We start from the raw sequence: 25,879 nt of genomic DNA, 5'->3' as shown, positions 1-25,879 counted from the left end.
GTCAAATAAGACATTAATTGACGATGGTTTTGTTATGATATAGTTATGTGAGGATATAACAGAATAACCTATAGCAAGTTTTGCTTTTTCCAATAAAATAGTAGCCTATATTAGGTGCGAAAATTGTAGGTTTACCTGTAATTTATGCTCACATAACTATAACTATATGAGTCGTATGTTTAAATGAATTCAAATCGAAAAACAATGAAGATTTTACTGTGATCTTATTGCATTCAACTGCGTGTAACATGAGACGAAATCTCCTCTTAATGAAGGCGGAAGACGGAAGTGTGAATCATATGATGACAAAACACGTAAGGTGGGAGGGAAGGAAGAAGGCCGACTTGTACACACTCACTCTTCACTTCGGTAAGGAGCATTTCTCGGTTTACCTGAGGTACGGTGCCTCGTTTCTACTTATCTATCGCTTTGTGCGCTGCATGGTTGGACAGTAGTACAGTCCGCTAGATTAAAGGCTTAACTGTGCGCTCCCATAAACCCTGATTAAGAAGGTCATGAAGCTTTAGCTCGCGAGCCGTTAGCATTCAGCTAACACACCATCGACTATCTACACCCTCGCGAGCAGGTTCATTCATCCGCCAAAAATGGAGTGGGCAAGTCAGCTATGTGTGAGTGAAGGGCCAGTTCGCTCTTAGGATTAGAAGAAAGACCCGTAGATAATTGTAGGTTGAAAATTAGTTTGAAATGTAGAAATCGGGGCGTAATAAATGTGTTTTGCTAGTTAGCTCTGTGGGTGTACCTAACGTTACACTGAAGCGGCTGTGGTTAATATTACTGTCACCTGCTGCAGTCACCGCTGCGCCACGTAACGTTATATATTTAACCAGTTGTGATGCTAGGGTTGTCGTTAGTCAAACGCTGCATCACGCTAACGGTCGTTCAGTGGAGTCTGTCAGCTCTCTGACAGTTGACAGCTACTTTATCTGTAACTGTACTGCGCTAATGTTAGCTGGGACGCCGCCTTACAGGTTGACGAGATGGATTATTATTGTCGTTAAAAAATTAATCGGTTGAAATGGCTGTATTATTATTATTATTTTATGTGTAGATAAAGAAGTGCATTGTTCCATATATTCTTGTTTATTACTTTGATATGGGCCTGCCAACATTATATATATATATATATATATATATATATATATATATATATATATATATATATATATATATATATACATACATACACGCACACACACACACTCCAGGATTCAGTGTCATATCATACTTTTTTATTAATATATAAAAAGAAAAAAAATGTTTTATTAATAATACGATGGAAACCATGATGCATTTTTTCAGAATTCTTTGGTGAATAGAACGTTCAAACGAACTGTATATATTTGAAATAGAAATATTTATATAGAGAGAGAAAAAGAGAGTTACTGTTATTGATTTAATAAATTACTAATTAATATTTATTATTATTGCAAGCAGTGTAGTTAACATGGTGCATTTTTTTTTCAGAAGGGGTGTAATGATATTGTAGTGATTTTAGTATTTTTGTTAATGAAATACAACAAGCAGACCTTGATCGATGATTTATGCATGTGGAGAGATAGTGGACTGGTAATGTTACTAAATTACTGTCTGTAAGTACTGTTAGTCATTCTTCGAGGGTCATTTAGACAGGTGTGAACTTTAACAGACAAGTGCTGTTTCATGGATGATAATAATAATACAGTTTGTTTGGAAATGCTCAACAGGGATACACAATTCATTCAGGCATACAGATCATAATTCTACAGCTTCTTTATAGTAACTATCAGAATGAAGATACCTAGTGTTGTTACATAATAAGGGAAGAAGAAAGGAGAAGAAGACATTGCACATGGCAGTTTTTGTCCTCTTAATCTTAATTTCAGTCTATATCATTTTTTGAAGTTGTTTTTAATTGAAGTGTGAAGTTTATTTTTTTATGTTGCCAATATGGTATTCGTCGTGGACTTAAATAGTGGGTGAATGTGGAACCATTTTCAGTTACTCATGTCACTATAGAAATACACCCCTTGCAATCAACCAAATTTAATTTACTGTGCAAGCAAAAGTGTCCAATAATGCGGAGTTATCAAGATAAAGTCAGTAGTATTCAACTGGTCATGATTTTAACATGTTAGCCCTGTGAATTGACCCACTTAATATATAATAAGCTTTTGTCACAAGTACTACACACACACACAAACACACCTTTGTAAAAGTTTTGTGGTCAGTAAGAGTTTTTGTTTTTTAATAATAATAAACACTTTTATTCAGCAAGGACTGATCAAAAGTAACAGTAAAGACATACACATTGTTACAAAAAAAAAACATATTTCAAATAAATACTGTTCTTTGGAACTTCCTATTAATCAGAAATCCTGAAAAAAAATGTATTATGTATTTCAACAGAAATATTAAGCAGCAAGTTTTTTTTAACATTCATATTTCATAATAATAAAAAATATTTCTTAAGCACTTCTAAAAGATCATGTGACCCTGAAGACTGGAGTAATGGCTCCTGAAGGTTCAGCTTTGCATCACAGAAATAAATTGCATACAATTTTATTACGATATATTCAGAATAGAAAACAGTTTTTTTTTTTTTATTGTAATAATATTTTACAATATTACATTTTTACTGTTTTTGACCTAATAAATGGATTCTTGATAGGCATAGGAGACTTCTTTTAAAAAGATCTTACCAACCCCAGACTTTTGAATGGTAGTGTATATAAATAAATAAATAAATAAATAAACTTGTCATCAAGTCAGCTGAATCAAATGAAATACTGTTGTATCCTAATATTTTCCTTCCTTTTAAAAGACCTTTCATGTGTTGGCGCGAGTCTAATGTTCAGTAACAGGAAATGGGAAACTCTTCACAGCAGATTTAGATAGCATGAGAGGACAATCACTGCACAAAGAATATAATTTGCTGACAGAAAATGAACATGAAGCTTTAACAGTGTGTTTTTGTGTAATGTTTTCCGCACTCCATAATCTGTAAGAAACATCAGGGGAGGTATCAGCAGGACAGGGACTCACATTTTCAGTATCCTACCTCCCTTTATTCTCTTCTACACTTTTCTTATGGGCTTAGGAATCTTTTTTTTCTTCTACAGGAGAACCGAGGCTTGGGATCCAAGATGACAGACTCCAAATATTTCACCACTACCAAGAAAGGTCTGATGTTTTCCTTTTTTTTTTTTTTTTGTAAAGATACAGCTGTTTTGGAATTATTATATCACTTCATGTCACAGAGGTTTAGACATTGACTGTGTCTATTCTGGCCAATGCACATCATCAAGTGCACTGCACCATTACACATTTAAATACTGTTAAATCAATCAGCATTTAGCCCTATGCTTCATATTCCTGCTCTGTTTCCTTCTGCAGAAAACAGTACACTAATGAAGTCTAATATTGCACAGTCTTATTTAGCTGCAGTCTAAATGAGATCTGGAGTCTCTAGCTTTATTTAGATAAGGCACTTGCAGACACATGATTGTGCAAGAACAGAATATTTTACCTGCAAATAGAGCTGCAGCGCACACATTACTTGGTCAGAGCCAAGAAAAACACTTTACACAGAATTATCATTGAATTGTTGTTTTTTCTTTTATTACATAAGGCAAACAACTCCTCTAATACTGGCTGTCTAGACTTGCACTGTTTTTCTAGAAGCACATTATTTTCACGCTCTAGTTTTGGGATCTAAAAGTCATTAATTGTTGTGTGTGGGACCCTTCAGGGGAGATCTTTGAGCTGAAGGCTGAGCTCAACAGTGATAAGAAAGAGAAGAAGAAGGAGGCGGTGAAGAAGGTCATTGCGTCTATGACAGTGGGAAAAGATGTCAGGTAAGAAAAGCCATTTTCACCTTGATGGTTTTTCAGTTAAGTATGCAGCATTTGTGTGAATGGCTCATTCTTTTATATGCTACTGTATATTTTCATTTGGACTGTATGAGTTTGTGGAGTTCTGATTAATATTTTTGTTCCCAGTGCTCTGTTTCCTGATGTTGTGAACTGCATGCAGACGGATAATCTTGAGCTGAAGAAGCTGGTCTATCTGTACTTGATGAATTATGCCAAGAGCCAGCCAGACATGGCCATTATGGCAGTCAACACCTTTGTGAAGGTATTGTTCAGACATCACTGAAACGACAAATAGCTTTATTGTCAGACATTGTTTAGTATTTTTAATATTTTAATCATACAATTTGCTCAGACAATAGATATAGATTATTGGACATTCATTTACTTTCCAATGAAAAAAAAAAAAACGTAATATAAATGAATTATAAAACAAGCTCCGACATTCAGACAGATAAAACCCGCAATCTGGACTGAGAAGTTCTTAAAAGGTAAGACATAAGCCTGGAAACAGCAGAGAAACTCATCTCTCTGAGCACTAGAATAGGCAGTCTTTATAGGATGGTACAGTCTGCATGGCAGTCTCTCCATCAACACTAATGAGTTTTTGCTGGCTTCCCACACATCTGAGAATGGAGTGAGAGACACATTATGAATGTCTAAAGATGAAGACTAAAGTGATAGGGCCTTTTCAATAGCCAGACCTCAGTTATGGAGTAACTTACCGTTAGCCATCCGCTCTGCCCTCTCTCTGATCACTTTTAAAACAGCTTTGAGGACGCGCTTTTATATCTTGGCTTTTGAGTCTGATTTAGGAGAGAACTAAATATCAGGGTTTTTTTTATGATGCTGTGTTTTGTTATTGACTTTTGTTTGGTTTTTTTGATTGTGCTGTATAGCACTTTGGGCTGTTCTTGTGGCAGAAGAAATGTCCTCTATAAGAAACTAAACTAAAGCAAGTAGGACAACTAGGCCATAAGGCCCATCCCAGCAAATTGGAAAACAGCAAAAAGTTTCCAGGACCTTTAGGATCTCTGTCATGTATTATACATCTCTGTCTTTTTTGTCGGTCTTTCAGTGTTGAACTCTAGTGGTGCTGCAAACAGCAAAGCTGATGTGTTCTTTCCTGCAGGACTGTGAGGACCTAAACCCTCTGATCCGTGCACTGGCTGTGCGCACCATGGGCTGCATCCGAGTGGACAAGATCACTGAGTACCTGTGTGAACCTCTAAGGAAGTGTCTGAAAGACGAAGACCCTTACGTACGGAAGACTGCTGCAGTTTGTGTCGCCAAGCTGCATGACATTAACGCCCAGCTGGTGGAAGACCAGGGCTTCCTGGACACTCTGAAAGACCTGATCTCTGACTCCAACCCCATGGTGAGGCATCATTACCCAAACTAGCCAAACATGTGAAAAGAACATAAAATCTAAGTCCTGGTAAGATGCTGGGAATATTCTAAAGAATAATCTCTGAACTTAGATAAATATCCCATTCACTTGCACATGCACTTGTGTTTGTTTTAAGGGCATCTGTGGGCTTGGTAGTGCCATTTAGCTCTCTCTTAGTCTCCATGGTGTGTAATTACATGCTTTTGTTGTGCGAAACTCGAGACCATTCAAACACAATACCACTGTATTGAGTTTAATGCCTCTTTTTTTTCTTTCTCCATTAGGTGGTAGCAAATGCAGTAGCGGCTCTGTCCGAGATAGCAGAGTCTCATCCTAACAGCAACCTTCTGGACCTAAATCCTCAGACAATTAATAAGCTCCTGACAGCCCTTAATGAATGCACTGAGTGGGGCCAGATCTTCATCCTCGACTGCCTGGCCAGCTACTTGCCCCGTGACGATCGTGAGTCACAGAGGTCAGAGGGCAATGTTATTTCATCACTCCTGTGTGGTGCACTCTAAACGGTTTCTCTAATGAAGTCTACATAATACATAAACACTAGCTTCACTAATAAGGCTAATCTAGTGTAGGACTTATTGTTTGCATTGATTAGTTGAACTGAGTTTAATTAAATCAGAGTTGGCTTTGAATCACTTCTGATTCAGTTAGGGATTTTAAGAAACAACATAGGATTGTTCAAATGTAGATTGTAATTATTTGTACAGTCAGTGTTATTTTTATATATATATATATTTTTTTTAAAACAGCCCTAATTCAGCCAATGTTAAACTACACAGCCTGTCTTTGCCCTTAAAGATTTTTTTCCTCTGCCTTGTTGAAGCATGTTTCTCTCTCTCCTTTCACAGTATCTGTGAGCGTGTAACTCCACGGCTGTCCCACGCTAACTCTGCCGTGGTTCTGTCTGCTGTGAAGGTTCTGATGAAGTTCATGGAGATGCTTCCTAAAGATCTAGACTATTACGGCACTCTTCTGAAGAAACTTGCTCCTCCGTTGGTAACGCTGCTCTCAGCTGAACCTGAATTGCAGTATGTTGCCCTGAGAAACATTAACCTCATCGTACAGAAACGGTAGGTGCAGAGCTCAGAGGTAAATAAATTTGCTTATATTAAGTGATGATGGTTTGGTTTTCTCAAAAAGTAATGCACACATTTGTATTTTTTGTAAAAAAACTTAATTATAATATTTTTTACTTTTCATTTTTATACTTTGTTTTTACCAGCCCTGAAATTCTGAAGCATGAGATGAAGGTTTTCTTTGTGAAATATAATGACCCAATCTATGTCAAGCTGGAGAAACTGGATATCATGATCCGCCTGGCGTCTCAAGCCAACATTGCTCAGGTGAATGAAACGCCACATATACAACTACACTTGACTAATGTGAAACATGATCTCTGCATGATCATTTATGTTCATACATTTTTTCTGTTACACTACCCAGAATACAGTGGGGTCCAAAAGTCTGAGACTACTAGTGAAAATACATACGTGTTAATAATAAATCAGCATGAATTTGAGAATGTCTTGTGCTTCATTTGCATTAATGACAACAGTTGCCTAATTTTTAATGTCATGAGACAATGTTTTTTTGACATGACAAATTTAAAAGGAGTTTTTTAACCTAAAAAATTATTAGCTTTTTTTTAATTATTATTATTATTATTATTATTATTATTATTAAAATCATTATCTTTTTTATTTTAACATTTTTTTTTTAGCATTTTCATTATTTAATTGTTTGTATTTATTGAATGTTAAATCTGTGTCTGTGTTATGTTAACAGCACTCACATTTGGACCCCACTGTGCATCACATTAACATTTGTCATGAATGCTTATGAGAGTCTGTGCTAAATTTCTGTGTGTTTGGTTGGTGTAGGTGCTGGCTGAGTTGAAGGAATATGCCACTGAAGTGGATGTGGACTTTGTGCGTAAAGCTGTACGAGCCATTGGCCGCTGTGCAATTAAAGTAGAGGTGAGCTGGCCTGACCCTGATTAGGATAACATTATTATTAACTTAATTAACACTGGCAGTTTGACGAGTAAAGTTCAGCGCTTCCAATGAAATGGTTCAACCTGATGTTGAAACAAAAGCCAACTGCTTATTTAGTTAACTGATTTCTGGATGATGCCATTTATGCTTAAGCAGATCAGCTGATCTCTCTTTCTGTCTCTTCTGTCTCTGTTACAGCAATCAGCAGAGCGTTGTGTCAGCACACTGCTTGACCTCATTCAGACCAAGGTCAATTATGTGGTGCAGGAAGCCATTGTGGTCATCAAGGACATCTTCCGCAAGTACCCCAATAAGTAGGTTTCTCTGTGTGTGTTGTACAATTTCCCCTGTCTCTGACCTCTTTGTCAACTAAAGCTGTTTCTCTCTTTCTCTCGCTAAACTGCATCCTATTTCTGTTTGGCTAAGGTTCATTAGCCTTATATATTATCATCATCATTATATATTAATTGTGTTGAAGAAGAATTCAATAAAAATTCACTGAACCCAGCCTTTTCCCCCGCTATGCTATTATGCTACTCTTTGTGCTTCTTCACTGTTGGTTTTTTCTTGAATGTATTGTCAGGTATGAGAGCGTGATTGCCACTCTGTGTGAGAACCTGGACTCTCTTGATGAGCCCGAGGCACGCGCGGCCATGATCTGGATTGTGGGAGAGTACGCAGAGAGGATCGACAATGCAGATGAGCTGCTGGAGAGCTTCCTGGAAGGCTTCCATGATGAGAGCACACAGGTGAAGTACCTTTCAAATTGCTTTAGTAAAATCCTCTTTGTGAAAAAAGTAATGCTTTTTTTTTTTTTAAGCAGACTTGTGTTATGCATGCAGTGTATTAAGTTGCTACCATGTACATGAAAAACTATAACTGTGTAATAGGATGACTTTTTGCTGTGATATCGAAATTGGTCTCTTTCTCTGGAAGTGGTAATGACTACTGAAATTTTGGTATCATTAAAAATAATACCATACTACCCTAGTGAATAATGGAATAAACTTACGTGAACTTGTCTCTTGGAAAATCATGTTACAGGATTTGACCCTGTGTTAATGTTTTTTTTTCATGCTTCTCTTTCAGGTGCAACTGCAGCTGCTTACAGCTATTGTAAAGTTGTTCCTGAAGAAACCAACTGAGACCCAGGAGCTAGTGCAACAAGTGCTCAGTCTCGCCACACAGGTGAGATATCCACACGGGAGTATCAAAGCACACGTTTCAGTGAGAAAATGACACTGCACCTATACTTGCTCACACCTTCAAGGGCACTGTCTGGAGGTCTTGCCATCCTCAAATTGCAAATCTCTAAACCAAGGCCATTTGGCTTTCTGATTCACTCCAACGAAAATGAGATATTCAAAATATTGTTACTCAATACCCTGATATGCTTATTCTTTTTTTTGCAAAATGCTGTAATTGCTTTTTGTAACTGCAGGCAGACAATAAGAGGATAAACAAACCACAAAAAATGGAAGACTTCTAATTAGTAAAAATGTCTCAAATGAATGTCAAGTGAACAGGAAGCAAAAGATGATGATTATTAAAGCATCAAGAGTTAGGGGGATTAGTGTCCTGCTCCTGTGAGTCTATTAGACTACATGACCTGCTCCGTTTTATTATATCATATATGTGCATATGTACATATTTGTGGCATAATGCAATGTAAATAGTAAAGCATTCTGATGGTCCCCAACAATTTGGGTTAGAGCTTATGGGCCAGAGTTTTGAAACCCTGCACCAGATCAAAAAAGCAGGTTTACACAGCAGGTAAAAACATTTATACATTTGTTAATGGTAGCTTTCTTCCTCTGTGCCATTTAGGAATTTAATTGATATCAACACATTTTTTTTTATTTCATCTCCATTTTAATGAAGCAATATCAGTACTTAAATTCCAAAATTTCCAAAGATCTTTTAGTGTATGCTGTTATCTTTTGATGTGTGAACAAAGCTTCACTAAACATCGTTTTGTAATGCAACTCCATCCAATAACTGCAACAAGCCTTGTGCTGTTACTTTTAATATGAAAGTATCAGCTTTCAAATTTTGTAAGTTTTATCACAAAATCCGAACAATGAATACTGATTTGATGCTCTTTAATGTGGCTTGATGGATCACTGTAGCCACCTTAGTTCAAGTGGCAGCGCGGAGCGCATGTGAACCAATCATCTCTTCCTCTTTACTACTAGTTATAGCATGAAATAAACATTAACATACATGAACATCAGATGCTGAAAGAAAGAGTACAGCTTACGGAAATATCATGTCTCATGTAATCATTCATTCAGTGTTTCAACTGCAGAAAGATGTCAGTAAACAACTTGTAAACAATATGTCACATAATGTTGCGTTTAAATCAGGAAAGCCATTCCATGTCCATAGCTCGACTGTCAACTAGAAAAAATACTTAACCTGTTAGTGATGTCTCATTTATTGTGTTTGAGTAAATCTAAAGTCACAGTTTAAATGATTATATTTCAACAACTAATTGGAGTAGAAACATAATTTTAGGCCCTTTCATTAAAAAGTTTAAATAAGAAATGCCTTATGTGTAAAAACGTTTTATTTGAGTTTATTATTATATCTAAAAATAAATAGCCATTTAATATGGAATCTGTTGTTGATTTAGATCTTTATTTTTATAGTAATGTACCAACTGACAGGATTCCCTGTATAGTTTACAGCATTAGAGAGTTTCCTTTATAAAAACTGACATGCATTGTACCTCATATATATCCCAGTCTAAACTTAATCGAATCAAGAGCTTGTGAATCAGATTTGAATTGATTCATTAAATCTGTGTCAGTACCCAGTCTTAATGTGAAGTAATAGTTCATGTCTCTTCAGTAGATTTGGATTAAACCACTTAATTAATATAATTTACTTTTACTTTGTTTTTATGTACCTTTGGAAACTTAAAAATGTTAATGACAGACTAGTTTAATGTTTGCGTGTATCAGCTAGCGAGCGTGTATATGTCTGTGTTAATATTCATTAATATTCAGAGAAGCCGTGTGCTTGTGCTGTCAGACTGTGATCGAAGATTGAATCTTGTCTTTATTAACTTTGAGGTTCAGTGCCACAGGCTGTACTCACCACCAGGGTTCTGTCAGAAGACCAAATGTCCTCCTTTATCCCAGGTGCCGATTTATGACCTCAAGATCTAATTCTCTCACCGCTGTTTTGCTCTGGGTGTTGCTGGCATACCACTTGATCTTATCACACAGATGAATTGCTGCTCAGAAGGAGTTTTGCATCATTTGCACGAGACTCTGTCCTTCAGATGAGGTTTTGTGGAAAGAACCAGTCACCTCATTTTCTTTTTCTTCCTCCAAGACGATATACTCTCACATCATAAACAGTGTATGAATCCCTTAGGTTCTCTATTGGGTTCTCACTCTCCCTGTATTTTGCTCTCTTTAACTTTGTAGGATTCTGATAATCCTGACTTGCGTGACCGTGGCTACATCTACTGGCGTCTGCTCTCCACAGACCCTGTGGCAGCAAAAGAGGTGGTGCTGGCCGAGAAGCCTCTGATATCAGAGGAGACGGACCTGATTGAGCCCACTCTGCTGGAGGAGCTTATCTGCCACATTGGTACCCTGGCCTCAGTCTACCACAAACCTCCCAGTGCTTTTGTGGAGGGCAGCCGTGGCGTTCAGCACAAGAGACTTCCGCCTCGCACTGGCTCGTGAGTCTCTGCTTATATTCTTTTCTTGTATTGCTTTATATATAGAATAGCAGAAATATATAACTTTTTTTTTAATTATAATTTGATCATTTCTCTCTCTCAGTGGGGAAAGCACCGAGACCCCTGATGTTGGCCAGTCTGGACCTTCTGAAGCTCCTCCTGCTGTTATTCCATCACAAGGTGATCTCCTAGGTGACCTGCTGAACCTGGATCTGGCCCCACCCACTGCCACTGTCCCTTCAGTGCAGCCCTCAATGCAGATGGGTGCCATGGACCTACTGGGAGGAGGTCTGGATAGTCTGGTATGTTCCTCTCCTGCCGCCTCTCACTTTGCTACAAACGTAATCAGCCCTCAGTGGTGAAATTAGATTAATTTATAGAAAAACAGTGTAATTACTAGAATGAATATACCCATCTGTTCTTTTAAGAATCTGTGTGTGCGTATACATGCAAGCCTTCTGGTAATGTGTGTCTGCTTGCACATATTGTAGGACATTTATTTTGAGTTAGCATTGACTTGAAAAGGATCCAGACCTACTTCAATAAATTGAGATAATCTAAGTGGATTCTGTTTCCAGATCAGCCCCCTCCTCCTTAAAAACACATCCAAAGTCCCTTAACCAGTGTAATTGTGTCTGTTGAGAAATCACAGATGGTCTTGCATAATTACAGTTAACTTTCCTTGCCTGCATTTCCCCTCTGGTCTTCTCTTTCCATTTTTTTGACTCTGGTTTTTATTTATTTATTTATTTATTATTTTTTTCCCTCTCTCTTATCCTTACGCTACACTTGCAGATGGGCGATGAATCAGATACGGTAATTAAACTAAGTGAAAGAGGAAGCAGACACTTTCATATCATGCCATTTCATTAGTCTAAACTGGGGATCTGTTAGTATGTGTATCCAATGTACTCACACCAGCAAAGGGCTGCTTCAGCTACTGCTGTCTACCTTGTACATTTACAGCCCCAACATTTTTATTTGCAACTTGTTGACATCAGTAAAATGCCTTGTATAAACAGTCCTGGGCTTGTTGCAACCACATGTTATTTTTCTGGGAGTTATGTCAATATTTTTAGTAACTGTAAAGTTCATGAATGTTGTAGAGTTTTAGAAATCCCCAGCATCATTCCCCTCATTTCTTCTGCTTTCATCCATTGGAAACATTTCATCCATTTCTCATTCCTGTATCAGCCGGGTGGCAGGACGGAGGTGCAGTCTCCCCAGCCATATTCTGATTATAGTGAGAGAGAGGTCTGTGTGGGTGTTCTCACCTTTTGCGTTCATCCTTGAAAAGATCCTCTGTACTGATTTTAGAGTAGTCCCTGTTGCCCAACATAAACTGGTTTTAGATCAGTATGAAGGAACCATAAGAGCATCTTTCCTCCTTTTTGTTTCAGTATTTGAGTTTGTAGCAGTAGCTGTAGTCACACACAAGTAGGCACGTCTCGTATAGAATGTTTAGTATGTTGAAAGTAGGGGCCGGCGATATGACTAAATTTTTCACGATATGAGTTATTTTTTGCCACAATAATTCTATATATAACAGTAAAGTTATTTTTGTTATTTTATTTTATCTTTGCCATTAAAAAGATTTTTTTTTCAGGTGCAGTATGTCTGTTTAACAATAGCATTCAAGTAAGAAATACAAAAAAAAAAAGAATAATCAAATGTAAAATAAAACACTAATATAATAATAAAATAGCAGAATCTTTATCGATTGACACTTTATATTGCCCAACGCTGGTTGAGCTTAAAAAGCCTAAAGAAACTGTTCATAGGACGTCTCACAACATCCTTAGCAGTTGATTGACTTGTTTTCACCCACAGAGCTAGTTCCCCCTTCATCAACCTCTTCATAATTATCCGCATCTTTCCTGCCTACTGATCCTTATGCTAATTTTTTGTCCTCTCTCTGTTCCCAGCTGGGAGGAGACATCGGCGGAAGCCCTTCGGTAAGTTAGAGAAAGATTTTTAGCAAAGTTCACCCAGATTTTGATGAATGTGCTTCATTGGAGAGAGGTTTGCCTTCATTAATCAAAGAGCTGTTAAATTCCTCCTCCATATTTTTTTATCTTAGTTAATTTGTCTTTTTCATGATGGTCTTGTAACAGTTGTAATAGCTTGTAATACTCATCTCCCTCTGCTCAGATGGGTGCCGGTTTGGGGGCGGCCCCAGCAGCCATGCCTGCCTCTCTCGGCAGTGCTCCTGCTGTTGGAGGTGGATTGGGAGACCTTTTTGACCTTGGTGGAGGTGTTGGCATGCCAACAGGATCCTACGTTGCTCCTAAAACTGTAAGTATAGAATCAATCAATACTCTTAATAACTTTGGTTATGTCTTCAGCAGTCTTTTATAAGCAGGTTCCCCGCTTTTTTAAGTCAATTTGTAATATGGCAGTGTGTCCTGGACTCTTAGTGGGTGTGCACATAGAACGTGCTGTGGTGTTCAAAAATGGACTCTCGAGTCCAACAGAATGCAGAGCACATTTTTAATTGTAAAAAATGGCTTAGAAATGCAGCTCTCATAGAATGAGATGCTTAAAAAAACGTGCAATGCAGGGGAAAAAACATCCACCCGATTCATGTGTACAGAAACATTGAGACCCAAACTCTCTTTCTTTACCCCACACGCTCAACCTGTTTATCTGTGGGTTCAGGTGTGGTTACTGGCAATGAAGGCTAAAGGGCTGGAGATTTCTGGGACGTTTGCCCGACGCGGTGGGATCATTCAGATGGATCTGTCTCTTACCAACAAAGCCATGAGTGTTATGACTGACTTCGCCATTCAGTTCAACAGGAACAGGTGAGTCCAGTGGCAGAACGGGAGACTGTTTTGGAGGTCTCTTCAAGGTTTTTCTCTTCTCTCTGCGGTATCTTCGCCGCTTGCTAATCAGTTTGGAAGCCTGCCTGGAAAACGTAGCACTCATTTATACTGTCTTGTCAGTGGGATCATTCAAGGACATGCTGATATTCATGCTGTTTTCAAGTCAATTGAGGTCTTCTGTATAGAAAATGACCTCTCGTTTAGTAAAGCCTGATAGTAGAATGTTGTAATATATTCTACTACAATCTTACAATACAAGGGCAACAAGGAGGTCATATTCTTTTGTATGTATTGATTTGTAGAATGGTGCTTTCTCACAGAAATCTCGCAGCCACAATGCTAGGCTGTTGTGAGCAGTTGACAGAATGTTGCTAATCTGACTTAGTGGCCCAATTGAAAGTGCACACCTTAAAGTATCTGTGATATTCTTGTTCCTAGGTCCCTCTGTTTGTAAATCTGCAACAAATGTACAGATCGCAAACAAACAAACAGAAATGTTCAATTCCTGAGCCAAATATTGATTGTGTCTTAACTGGTGATCCAACCAAAAATATTTGGCCAGAACCGTTTTGGAGGGCAAACTCACTGACCAAAACTTCTCTAATGACACATTTTGACTGTGGCTGTGTCTCTTTCGCAGCATGGATTAGCTACAGCAAGTAAACATTTGATCAGTCACATCACCATGACAAAAAAATATGCTAGAGTATGTAAAATGTGTTTGGCTGAAATATTGAGAGGTGGCTCGTTGCAGAAGAAATTTACTGTGACTGGTGTATCACCTGTGAATATGACATATGAATAAGCATACAAATTAAATTAAACACATTTAACTGCAGAAACATTATTTTTTTGGCTAAATACAAACTGTCATTTCAAAAAATGAATTTTGTTGCATCACTAGTCTTAACTGCATTTCTGTTTTTCTGTAGTTTTGGTCTCGCCCCTGCTGGGCCTCTGCAGGTTCTGACTCCTCTGAGTCCCAATCAGACCATTGACGTTAGTCTCCCTCTCAGCACGAGCGGCCCTGTCATGAAAATGGAACCTCTCAACAATCTGCAGGTAATATATCCACCGCATTTCTCCAGTATTATATTTCACGTGCAGTATGAAATGAGTGTTGTGCTGTTAAAGGGGTCATGAACTGAAAATCTAAATTCCCTTGATCTTTTGACTATACTATAAAAACATCCGGTAAGTTTCAGAACTCAAAAAACTTTCTTGTCAGTCTAAAAATTGCTTATATAGAAGCCAGTCTGCCAAAAGGTTGCAATTACTTTTAAATGATGATGTTTTTGGATGTACAAATCTTAATAGTGGTCCTCAGAGAACAGTACAAAATAAAAAAGGCAGTTCATGACCCCTTTAAGCAATAAAGCAAGCCCCAGATGAGCATTATTAGCAGAGGCTGCAGCACAAAAAAGCCACTCCAGAGACAGTAGGGACATTAAGTGTGGCTGGTTATCAAGGTATGCAACTGCTCAGAAGAGATTCCTTAAAAAAATAAAATAAAATCATCATTAGTGGTTCCTCCTTTCTGTCTTTCTCCCCTCCTACCGCTTCCATGTCCGTTTCTGTCCTTTATTGATCAGGGTTGTAGGTTTGCAGCAGTGCAGCAATAGGTCTGAATTAGTTGTACCTGATTATCTCTCTCAGTGGAGTCATTCATGTTGCTCTCCAGTGACTGCATTGGGAAATATACCACAAAGCTCACAGACTACAATAGGAAGGCACAGGCATTATGGACTAGTGCGATCACTAATTGGTAGTAATTAAACCGGAAGAAGATTGTGTTGAGCTTCAGGGACGGTTTTGTTTGGGTGAAGCAAATGCAAAAATATAGGAAGGAGGGTTTTCTCTTTTCTTCTCTTTTAGAGGCCTAAAAGGGGATTAAAAGAAGATAGTGTTTTAATCTTAAGATTTTATAGAGCCCCACAGGCTTCATCTAATGGCATTTTCAAATTAAATGCGTGCATTGAGCTTTCCTGGAGAGAGATTAGTGAGCGTTGTGTTCAGAATGCATATGTAAGATTGGCATTAAATGGTTAATCATAAATGTGTCTTTCATTTTCTGCTCTGTTCATTTCGTTAAAGTCATCAGCAGGGGTTTTAGTGTCTAAGAGAGCTGTATGATGATAATAATAGGATTTTTCAGTTCCCTCTGTTTTTTTTTTTTGTTTTGTTACCATACTTTGCTCATCATCCGCTATTTCCATCACTTAATCAAGTCACTCTTCTTTAAAGCATGATGACATTTTATTTCACAAGTCATTACGTTTGCATTGGTTCTTGTGTTGAGCTATTTTGTCCACAACCATTAACGTATTTGATTTCTATATCGAATGATTTGGAGCACATAATTCTCTTACTATGAAACCTGTAAACCACATTCACTAATTCTAACTCTAGCATTTACTAGAATTCAATCAAATGGCTCTGCATATTTTTTCTTCTGTGCAGTTGCGATGTAAAAGTGCGCGACCGCACATGCGCGCAGCTTAGGGGGAACATTGTTTGTCACTGTGAATCACAGGAGGTAACGGGAATTTTATCTTCATTTTTTTTCAGGACTGATGTAACAACAATAGTATGTCTGGATATCAGGCAGCTCAAATCTTCAGCACATGCATTTGATCTGGACTTGCTTTGGCTTACCATGCATTTCCAATTTTTGCAGGCATGGATTACAACGGCTGATACTTTCAGTCCCAGAGAGGCTTGTGGCATTATTAATTTCACACGTGGCTGCCGATAATAGATCATTTATTTATTGCAGTGGCATCACAGGAAGGGAATGTTACTCATAGACTGAATGAAAGGCGTTTTTTTCTGTAGGTTGACTCATTGTCATTATTCGCAAGGCCAATAATACTGTAGATAAATCTGAACAGAAGAGAAACAGATTTTAATACATCATGTTTGGTTTAATTCTTGACAATAACACAAAAGTTGGATTGATTTCTGATTTCACATTTCACATCTGATTTCATCAGTACAGTCTTTCTTCATATTATTTTGCCTGGTGGTTCTAACAGCAGTTAGACAAGTAAGGGGGGGATGAAGTCAGTATGTGCAGCTCAGAGCAGTTTTGCTGGATGAATTATTCAGAAGTGGAGTGTAGCAGGTCTGGATGTGTATGTGGGACTGCCTGTCCCTCTCTGAGGCTGTGTAGTCTTTATTCTGATGGATGCTGTGCACCTGCTGTCAGCTTTCATAAAAGCTCCCCTGGGTGCCTTTCAATTCCTCATGCTCTCAAAAGATTTACAGCCATAATCAGATGAAAATGTGGTGGGGTTTTTTTTTGGGTTTTTTTAGCTGCAGACAAATGCACAAAATGGAAAAACAAATGAATGATTGCTTGTATTTGTTTTAAGCACTTTTTTTGGACAGACTTTTTTATTTCTTGCTGAATTTTAAAATTCATTCCAATGAAAAACTAAATTTAGTTTTTTGAACCAAGAAACCTCAACTTTTAACATTTATACAATAACAATAATATAGAAAATCAATAATATAATATATCTGATTCATTAGGACGGGTGTTTTTGAGTCTGATTATCCAAGACAGATACACTCACTCTGTTTTGTCAAACTGTCAGTGGGCATCGTCCGTCCTCTTAGTGAGGCACTGCCTTTGAGGCATTTGTGCATGTTTGAAGTTCACATACTGGCGTGCAAACATGAACTCCACGCACAGGAGCTGAACCCAACCTCTGCAAAGCCACAGAGGATCTTAAACAAAAGAATGAAGAGAGAGAGAGAGAGAAGCAAAATGTCAAAGAAAGATGTGATCAAAGGACCATATTTCCCTACTATCATCTGGTGTGTGTATGCCATTCTTTGAAAGCACTGGAGAAAGAGGGGCCCATTTATTTTGGCTGAAATGGACTGCATTCCGTCTGCTCTTAACAGAGTTTGAGAGCCTTGTCCATAGCCACAATGTCTTAAATCACAGTCGTAATGTGTTTGCCTCTCTCTCTTTCGATGTTGCAGGTAGCTGTGAAGAATAACATTGACGTGTTCTACTTCAGCTGCCAATATCCCCTCAGCCTGCTTTTTGTAGAGGACGGAAAGATGGGTGAGTGTGTTTGTGTCCATCCTTTAATTATTTTTATTTTGTTCTTTTGTTCTTATTTTTTGTATGTTCTTAGGTTTTGTTTAGGTATTATTTTTAAGTTTTGACTCTAATGTGCACAAGAGTGTGAGCACACGTACCAGATCTGTGTCCAAATGAGTGTGTAAGAAAGGATGTTGGTGTTTATGTGGAGATGTGTGTGAGTCTGAGAGAGACTGCTTATGCATAAACGACTTTCCCCAGGAGTCTCTTAAATGGAGTTAAGTCTGCAGGATATCACACAGATGCACAGTAGCTATGTCCGAAACTATACTGCCTTTGCTGGCAGAATATGCAGGTAGGAAGGCATCAAGGCACTCTTGAATCAGGTTGGGATTAACCATATGGGCATTTGGACACAGCTAAAGTGGGGCAGCATGCAAGGTTGGAAAAATATTAAATCCATATGGGTCGTTTTTCCAATTTTTATATATATATATATATATATATATATATATATATATATATATATATATATATATATATATATATTATATATATATATATAATAGCTTAGCCATCTCTAAAGCTCACTAGATGTTGTTGTACATCTTTAGACAAGACAATATGGTGCCTGAAAAACCAGTCTAAAAGCGTCCTTGTTGTGGGGTGCCTTTATACAAGAACATCTGTCTGGCAGCAAGACAACCTTCTGTTTCAGATACAGCCAAACATCAGTTTTGTTTTGTTTTTTCTACCTTTTTTTCCTCTGGTGTCCTCTCTCATGAACTCCTTTTGTCCCTCTGCTTCTCAGATCGTCAGGTGTTCCTGGCCACCTGGAAAGACATTCCAAATGACAACGAGGCACAGTTCCAAATCAAAGATATCCACCTCAACTCAGGTAAGAGGAGTAAATATGTGCTGTGCATGAGTGAATTGGGTAAAGTGTGTGGAGGTTGATGGGCATGAATTAAATGAAGATAATGAAACAAATAAGCAAAGATAGGATGGAAGAAAGTGCTCTACCCTTATCAGTGCTTTGTATTATATTGACTGTCACATGCTCAATCTTACAAAAGAACACGCTGCCCTGTTGAGGTCTGTCTCTGAAGAGCAGTGCTGATCCGGTGGCATGTCTGGGTGTAATTAACTCGAGGCAGGTTTTTAGGGAATGATCCTCTTCTGCATGACTGTTTGCATTAAATAATAATGAATCACACAGGCATGAACATGCAGACACACTCTTGGTGATATTGCTAATGAATGCACAGTGGGTGTCTTCAGTACTCTTATTTTGACTCTCCCTCTTCTCGCTATGAGGCTTGGTTTTTAATATAGGTGTTGCTGTGTTGTTATATCTAAATTTCCTGTCCTAAAGCAAAATATTTCATTGTTAGTAAAGATTTGAGCTTGCAATTAAATGAATATGATGAGAAAGAAAGTCAGAGCAGCAAAAAAAAAAAAATATAGGGACTGTAAAGAGACAACACAACTTTATTGTGTGTACTTCATCAGAAAGATTTTTTTGAAAGAAATTAATACTTTTATTCAGCAAGTGATTAATTTGATAAAAAAAGTGACAGTAGAGACATTTCTAATATTACAAAAAAGGGGTTTCATATAAATGCTGTTTTGAACTTTCCATTCATAAAAGAATCCTGAAAAAAAGTATTTGATCAAATGCTGCCTTGGTGAACATAAAATACTTTTTAAAAAAAAAACATAAAATAATTGACCAAACACAAATTTTTGAATGGTAGTCAACTAGTTAAATCTGATTCACAAAATAATGTTGTGAGATGGTTCTTTTCAGTGAATTGGTGAATCCATGTATCCACATTTAAATCAATGGATATCAAATTAAGATCTCATTCCGTTTCTGAAGTGCAGATCAATACTTTCGTTCTGTGAAAAAATAGGCAACTTAGACATTCCTCCTAAGATCTTTGTTTCATGGAAGAATGAAAATAGAAGAATTTAAACAACATGAAGTTGAAAATTTGTTGTGTTACTGAATTACTGAATGGTTGCTATGTCAGTGTGTAAGTAAAAATATGCATTTGCAGGTTGCCATAGAGACTCACTCAGGTTCAGTTTGTCTTCAGAAAACCTGTTATGTGTGTCTGAGTTTTGTTAATGAGTAACTTCTCTCTCACAGACGTGGCCAGCAACAAGCTGCAAGGCAGTAATATCTTCACCATAGCCAAGAGAACAGTGGAGGGGCAGGACATGCTGTACCAGTCTGTCAAACTCACAAATGGCATTTGGGTGCTGGCAGAAATGCGCATACAGACCGGCAACCCCAACTACACGGTAAATGGAAACAAAGAGACATGAAGGATGTTGTAGTGACTTTTACAGGGATGTGAAGAGACTAGCAAAGTGCCACTCAAACACACATACACACGTAGATCGATAAAGACAAGTGGATGTGCTGGAGGAGACCGCATGTGAGAGAGTGTGTTTCACAGAACGACTCTCCTGTTATTTCATAATGAGTCATGCGGGAGAAAGATCTGTGTGTTTGTGTGCATGTGTGAGAGAAGAACCCGGTCAAAGGGGAACGAACTGCTGGGCAGATCAAACACCACCTTAAAACCTACTTAGCTGAATGCTTAGATGGCATTTTATTGGCCTCAGAGTCTAAACATGCTGTCTAGTCAGTCTGCATACTAGGTTGGAGACCTAGCCATTGTGTTCAGAGAGAAAGAGTGTTTGGCAATTCCTGTGTGGGTGAAGATAAGGAAAGAAGATTGTCAGTCCTCCTTTCAGTCCTTTCTCCCTTTGGTTTGTGGGATTTGCCATTATCACTCAGCCCAATGTGGAGTGTATGTTTCTTCTCCCTCATGTTCCCTTTCATATTTCCCACATGAATCATGCTTCAAACACAATTGTAGAGAACCGTTTCTTCTTTCAGATCTCAAGTGTACTGAACCTAGAATTGTGTACGCCAACTTGCTTCATTCCCAGTAGCAATATATGCATCCCCCTGAGTTCTAGAGAATTGAATTATTAATATATTATACAATTATAATTATTTTTCCTCTGAGTTAATCAGCATATGCAGCGGTTTTCATCAAAACATGCCCATTTATTGTGTTATTCTACCGTTATGTGGCACTTTTCATGAATCACGTACACATTTTTATACCATTGCTTTCCTTTAAAGCAATAAAGGCACAAATCCCATGTTCTTTGAAGAGGAAACCACTAGATGTTACATAAACTGTTTTTTTTTTTTGCATCAAATACAGCTAGCCCCTGCTGAGTGCTAAATTTAGGTTAAATCTGCACCATGTGCCCAAATATCCTCTATCACATCTTGTTGTCGTCCATGTGATGACTGTGTTATCATATGTGATGTTTGTTTTCCTGTGTGTTTGCTCATCTCTGCTCATCTTCGATGATGACGTCACAATGCAGGAAATGGAGGTTGGGTGTTTTTCCCCCTAAAATAATCTTAACTTAAACTAAACCTCTTACCTTTTACATCTTGCTGCAATTAAATAAACATGGTTCTTTCGTTTACTTCCTTCTGTTAACAGTAGAACAGTAAAGTCCACTGAAACGAAGCATGTGTGTAATAGTGAGGCATAATAATGAAAATCACAACTATGTGACTTCATATAAGAGCAACTGTTCTGAAGGATCAAGCAAACTGCAGTATAAGGAAATGTGCAGAAAACTTGCAGTTTTATTTTGTAGTCCTTTGTAATAATAGAAAAGATAGGTTGTGTGCACAGAATTGTTTTCCAGATTTCAGTCGAATAATCAAATCGAATAGACTTCACCTGTCGATTCATGGCATGTGCTTTTAATGTGCACAAGACTCGCTCTCCTATAAACACACCAGTGTTTCCTGCAGTGATTTTAACTGCCAGTGCTCCAGGACTGCTGAATCTATAAATCTGCTGTTAAATCTACCCCTCCACCGCAAAATTATATTTTAATCTGAAATGTAAACTAGCAGTCTGAATTAAATGTGAGGGGATTAGAGAGAGTGCTGCAAATTTAAAGCAAGAAAACAAATTGTTCTCGTGACTGCATGCAAAAACAAATGTATGACTCGACCAGCATTGTCCAATTCTCTAGTAAATGACTCACTCCTTTTAATGAATTGTTCAAGCCTAAAAATTCCATCAGATCTTTCATTGAATAAACTAAATTTGTCATAATTTGACTCGCATACTTAAGATGGAAGGTTATTAGCTATACGGGGCACAAAATTCTGTAGGAAACACTGACACATAACACGTCTGTATGGGTCTGTTAATCTTTCATCTCTTTGCTCACATCCGAACAGCCACTTTAAGAGGCAGAACTGTTATTCACAGCTCAGACACATGCTCCATGTATCATGGTTGTTTTGTTCCTGGCTGCTGTTATAGCATATAAACATTATCTGTCTGAAAGGACAGAAAAATGTGGCTGTGTGGCTATACTGTGAACCGTTATGTTGTTTTGTTTTTCTAAATATCACGCAATGTTTCCATTAGCTACAAAGCTCTACAATTTGTCACTGTTCATCGTCCCTATAGCAACAAGGCATCCAATGGCACGGCCCGGTTCCCCTTTAAATGCTGTGAGCGTCTGATGGCAGGCATCTGTTAAAGCATTTCTCCACAAACCACCCCGCTGCTTCTAGTCTTCCTCTCATCCCACCATCTCATTTGTTTTTGATTACATTCTTCCCAATTGTCGCAACCCACTGCTATATCTCTAAGTCTTAGAGTCGCACCATCCATTCTTCCTTAACTCTGTGGTTCATGCTCACCACCCACCTGTGCAGTATCTCTCTCTTTATCTCTCATTTCATCTCTCGAGTCAAATTATAGAACAATGCAACTGTTTATAAACGCCTCTGCATACAGGAAACTGATGCCACAAAGCAAGTCAGCACCAGTGTCATCACGTCTATGTTTGTGCACCCACAACATTCTGCATGAAGCTAAGACAAAATCCTCCAAATCTGACAGAACTAATGAAAGCTTGAAGTGGAGTAGGCCTGCATTTGATTGATAAGGACATGCCCACTCTTTCTTAGATGTTCTCAGTATATTCATTCAGCTAATTTAGCCGTCTAAATCTTACTGGTGAGGAGTTGAATGATCTTTAATGAGCACTTTACACTGTTCCCATATTGATCTTTTACTTTTATAAATCTATGTTCAGCATATTGCATATTTTTTTTTTTTTATAAATATATTTTTTTATATTTATATATATATAAATGTTTAAAATTTTATAATTGTAATATATACCACCATCCAGTAAAAAAAAAAAAAAAAAACACTGATTCCACAAAAAATATTAAGCAGCTCAACTGTTTTCATCACTGATAATAAGAAATATTTCTTGAGCAGCAAATAAGCATATTAAAACGATGTGACACTGAAGGCTGGAGTGATGGCCATCACGGGAATATATTGCATTTTAATTTTTTACAGTATTAATGTCACTGTATATTAAAATACAGTGTTAAGTATTACTGTATATACGTCATTATTTCCGACCCCAAATTTTAAAGAAGAATTTAGCTTGTAATAAACTGCAAAATAAATCAACCAATATATTCTGATTGACTGTGATTCTATTCTATTATAAAGCATTTTTACCTTAAAATAAATCAGTGATGTGTTCTAATTGATTTTTATTGAAACAAACGTATGCCCCTTTCACACTGCACGTTGGTCCCAGAAAATTGCCAGAAAATTGTCAGATCGCCTTCTGTGTGAACGCAAACATGTACCGGGATTGATTCCGGGATCAATCCCAGGTTTGGGACCTAGTAACATTGCCGGGATCAGTCCCGGAACAAGCTCTGTGTGAACAAAAGCCAGAACCAATACTGTAAAGGGTGTGTCGTAGTGATGACGCACGTTATCGTGCGACTCTTTTACCGGGTGTTTTGAAGGCAGATCAACGTTCGCGATGAAAAAATAGGTGCAAACTGTAATGAAGCAGAGATCAGTTAGCTCCTCACTATCCGCGCTGAAGCTGAGATCGTCCACCAGCTTAAGTGCAAGTTAACGTGCCTAGCGTTTTCAACTCGTACATTACACTTCACATCCTGATGTCATGTGTCATTACGGGACCTTTACGTGTTGTGTGTGAACGCCCGCACAGATCCCAGGGAATCACTGGCAGTGTGAATGAACCAAAAACTAACGATCCTGGAACAATTGCTGGGACACATTACCCGTGTATTATTCGGAATCTCATTGTGAAAGGGGCTATTTTCAAATACTTGTCATTGGAAACATTCCATCATCTTTAGCGGACACAGTGTTAGGAATCTCAAACTTTGTGTGTGTAGACACTGGTATCTTTCTTTTAACTAGTGGGAGCCTCACAGTCGCTGTGGAAAGCTGCAGGGTGATCTCATAGAAGCCCAGAGAGAACTCTTGGGTATGGGAGGGATAAATTGTGCCATCGATCTCTCCCTCACGCTCATCTCTTTCCCTTTCGCACTTATGATGTCGAAATGCACAGTACCCACAGTCTTTCTGATTATCCTCTGTGTGATTGGTTCGTGAGAAGCCTCAAGTCTGCTGCAGCGCTCACTTGACAAAAGAGGAAGCAGGTGTTGCAGTAGATGGAGGTCTCCACTCATGTTGACCTCTCCAAGCACAGTTGCTCCTCTGACATTAGTCTGCATTTGTTTTCCTGGTACTCTGTTAGTGCCATATGAGATCCTTTTAGGAGGAACAGCTTTTTATGTGGCTCGCAACAAGTAAACACCGCTTGCTTATGAATTTGCTAAAGGTGGTTGGTTGAAATTATTTCTCAAAAAGGGCTAAAGGGAGGAACTTTTAACACCATTCAAATGTTTGGGGTTGGTAAGATTTTTTTAAATAAGTATCTAATGCTAACCACAGCTGCATTTATTAATCTTAAACAGTAATTTTGTGAAATATTACAGTCTAAATGAACTGTTTTCTATTTTAACATATTTTAAAATGTAATTTATTCCTGTGATGGGAAAGCTGTATTTTCAGCAGTCATTACTCCAGTCTTCAGTGTCACATGATCCTTTAGAAATCATTCTAATATGCTCATTAGGTGCTCAAGAAACATCAATGTTGTAAACAGTTGTGCATCTTAATATTTTTATGCAAAAAATTATGCATTTTTTTAAGGTTTCTTTGAAGTTCAAAAGAACAGCATTTGTTTGAAATAGAAATATTTTATAACATTATAAATATCTTTACTGTCACTTTTCTTACTGACCACAAATGTTTGAACAGTGATGTACTATATATTTATACGACAAATTTATATATGCTTGGTGAAAGTACTGTTGTGCTTTCAGACTAGAAATTAATGTAATGACTTTTTCTTCAGCTAATAATAAGGCAAAAACTGGAAGCGTTAATCGTAAAGTCGAAGCTTGTTTTGGTCTTCATGGCAGTGTTTGTAATTTTGTGTTTGTGTGGATGCTCTTGGCAGAGTGAAGGAGATTTATATTAGTGTGTTGGCAGACTTTCAGCATTACTCGTGTTTATTAGTTTCTCTCACATTCTTTTTCTTCGCTTTGCAATGTCTCAATTTTCTAAGCTTGGGCCACAAATCTTCTCTTCTTAACAATTTTGTGAAATTGATGTTTGATATTTGCTTGCGTGGCTGTAATTTATTCTAATCTCTCTTTCTCTGTTTTTTTTCCACAGCTGTCAATAAAATGCAGAGCGCCGGAGGTGTGTCCGTTTGTGTACCAGTGCTATGAGTTGGTGCTGAAGAACTGAAGTGGGGGGAAACCAACAGGAAACTGCAGTTCCCAGTCATCGTTTAGGTGACTGAAACTTGATTGGACCAGTCAGAGAAAGAACCCCCGCTGTCTTGCATTTCCCTCAGACTGTGCTTTCAACACTGACTGAATTCCAAGGAATTTTTCTTCATTATTTTGTCCATTCCCAAAACCCTTCTTTATCCCTCCTGCAATCCTCAGTTACGGTCTCTCTTCTAAAATACAACACAAAAAATATAAAGATATTATCTTTATTTCACATATGTGCAGGTGTTTTTCTCAGCAATT

At 37.8% G+C, this 25,879-nt stretch overlaps 1 protein-coding gene across 6 annotated transcripts; it reads left to right on the top strand.

Annotated features, from left to right (window-relative positions):
- Positions 1–277: 277 nt before the first annotated feature.
- LOC109059074 (AP-1 complex subunit beta-1) lies at positions 278–25,850 on the top strand. Of its 6 annotated transcripts, none has more exons than XM_042754530.1 (24): positions 278–369; positions 3,120–3,180; positions 3,749–3,854; positions 3,999–4,134; positions 5,002–5,247; positions 5,544–5,734; positions 6,126–6,347; positions 6,500–6,620; positions 7,158–7,253; positions 7,470–7,585; positions 7,855–8,020; positions 8,361–8,459; positions 10,349–10,417; positions 10,709–10,968; positions 11,072–11,270; positions 11,764–11,784; positions 12,894–12,923; positions 13,120–13,263; positions 13,627–13,772; positions 14,726–14,855; positions 17,787–17,871; positions 18,662–18,748; positions 20,006–20,160; positions 25,515–25,850. In XM_042754530.1, the coding sequence occupies exons 2-24, from the start codon at positions 3,144–3,146 to the stop codon at positions 25,587–25,589; spliced, it is 2,937 nt and encodes a 978-aa protein (XP_042610464.1). In that variant the 5' UTR covers positions 278–369; positions 3,120–3,143; the 3' UTR covers positions 25,590–25,850. The 6 variants fall into 6 exon arrangements, with proteins under 6 accessions (XP_042610464.1, XP_042610470.1, XP_042610487.1 ...); XM_042754536.1 differs by having other exon boundaries at positions 305–397; XM_042754553.1 differs by lacking the exons at positions 278–369; positions 10,349–10,417 and adding exons at positions 436–629; positions 12,163–12,222.
- Positions 25,851–25,879: the final 29 nt, after the last annotated feature.

This window comes from Cyprinus carpio, chromosome A5, assembly GCF_018340385.1.
Source record: "Cyprinus carpio isolate SPL01 chromosome A5, ASM1834038v1, whole genome shotgun sequence".
In the NCBI taxonomy this organism is placed as follows: domain Eukaryota; kingdom Metazoa; phylum Chordata; class Actinopteri; order Cypriniformes; family Cyprinidae; genus Cyprinus; species Cyprinus carpio.
The sequence above is the reverse complement of the archived record's forward strand: the minus strand, read 5'-3'. Positions and strand labels throughout refer to the sequence as shown.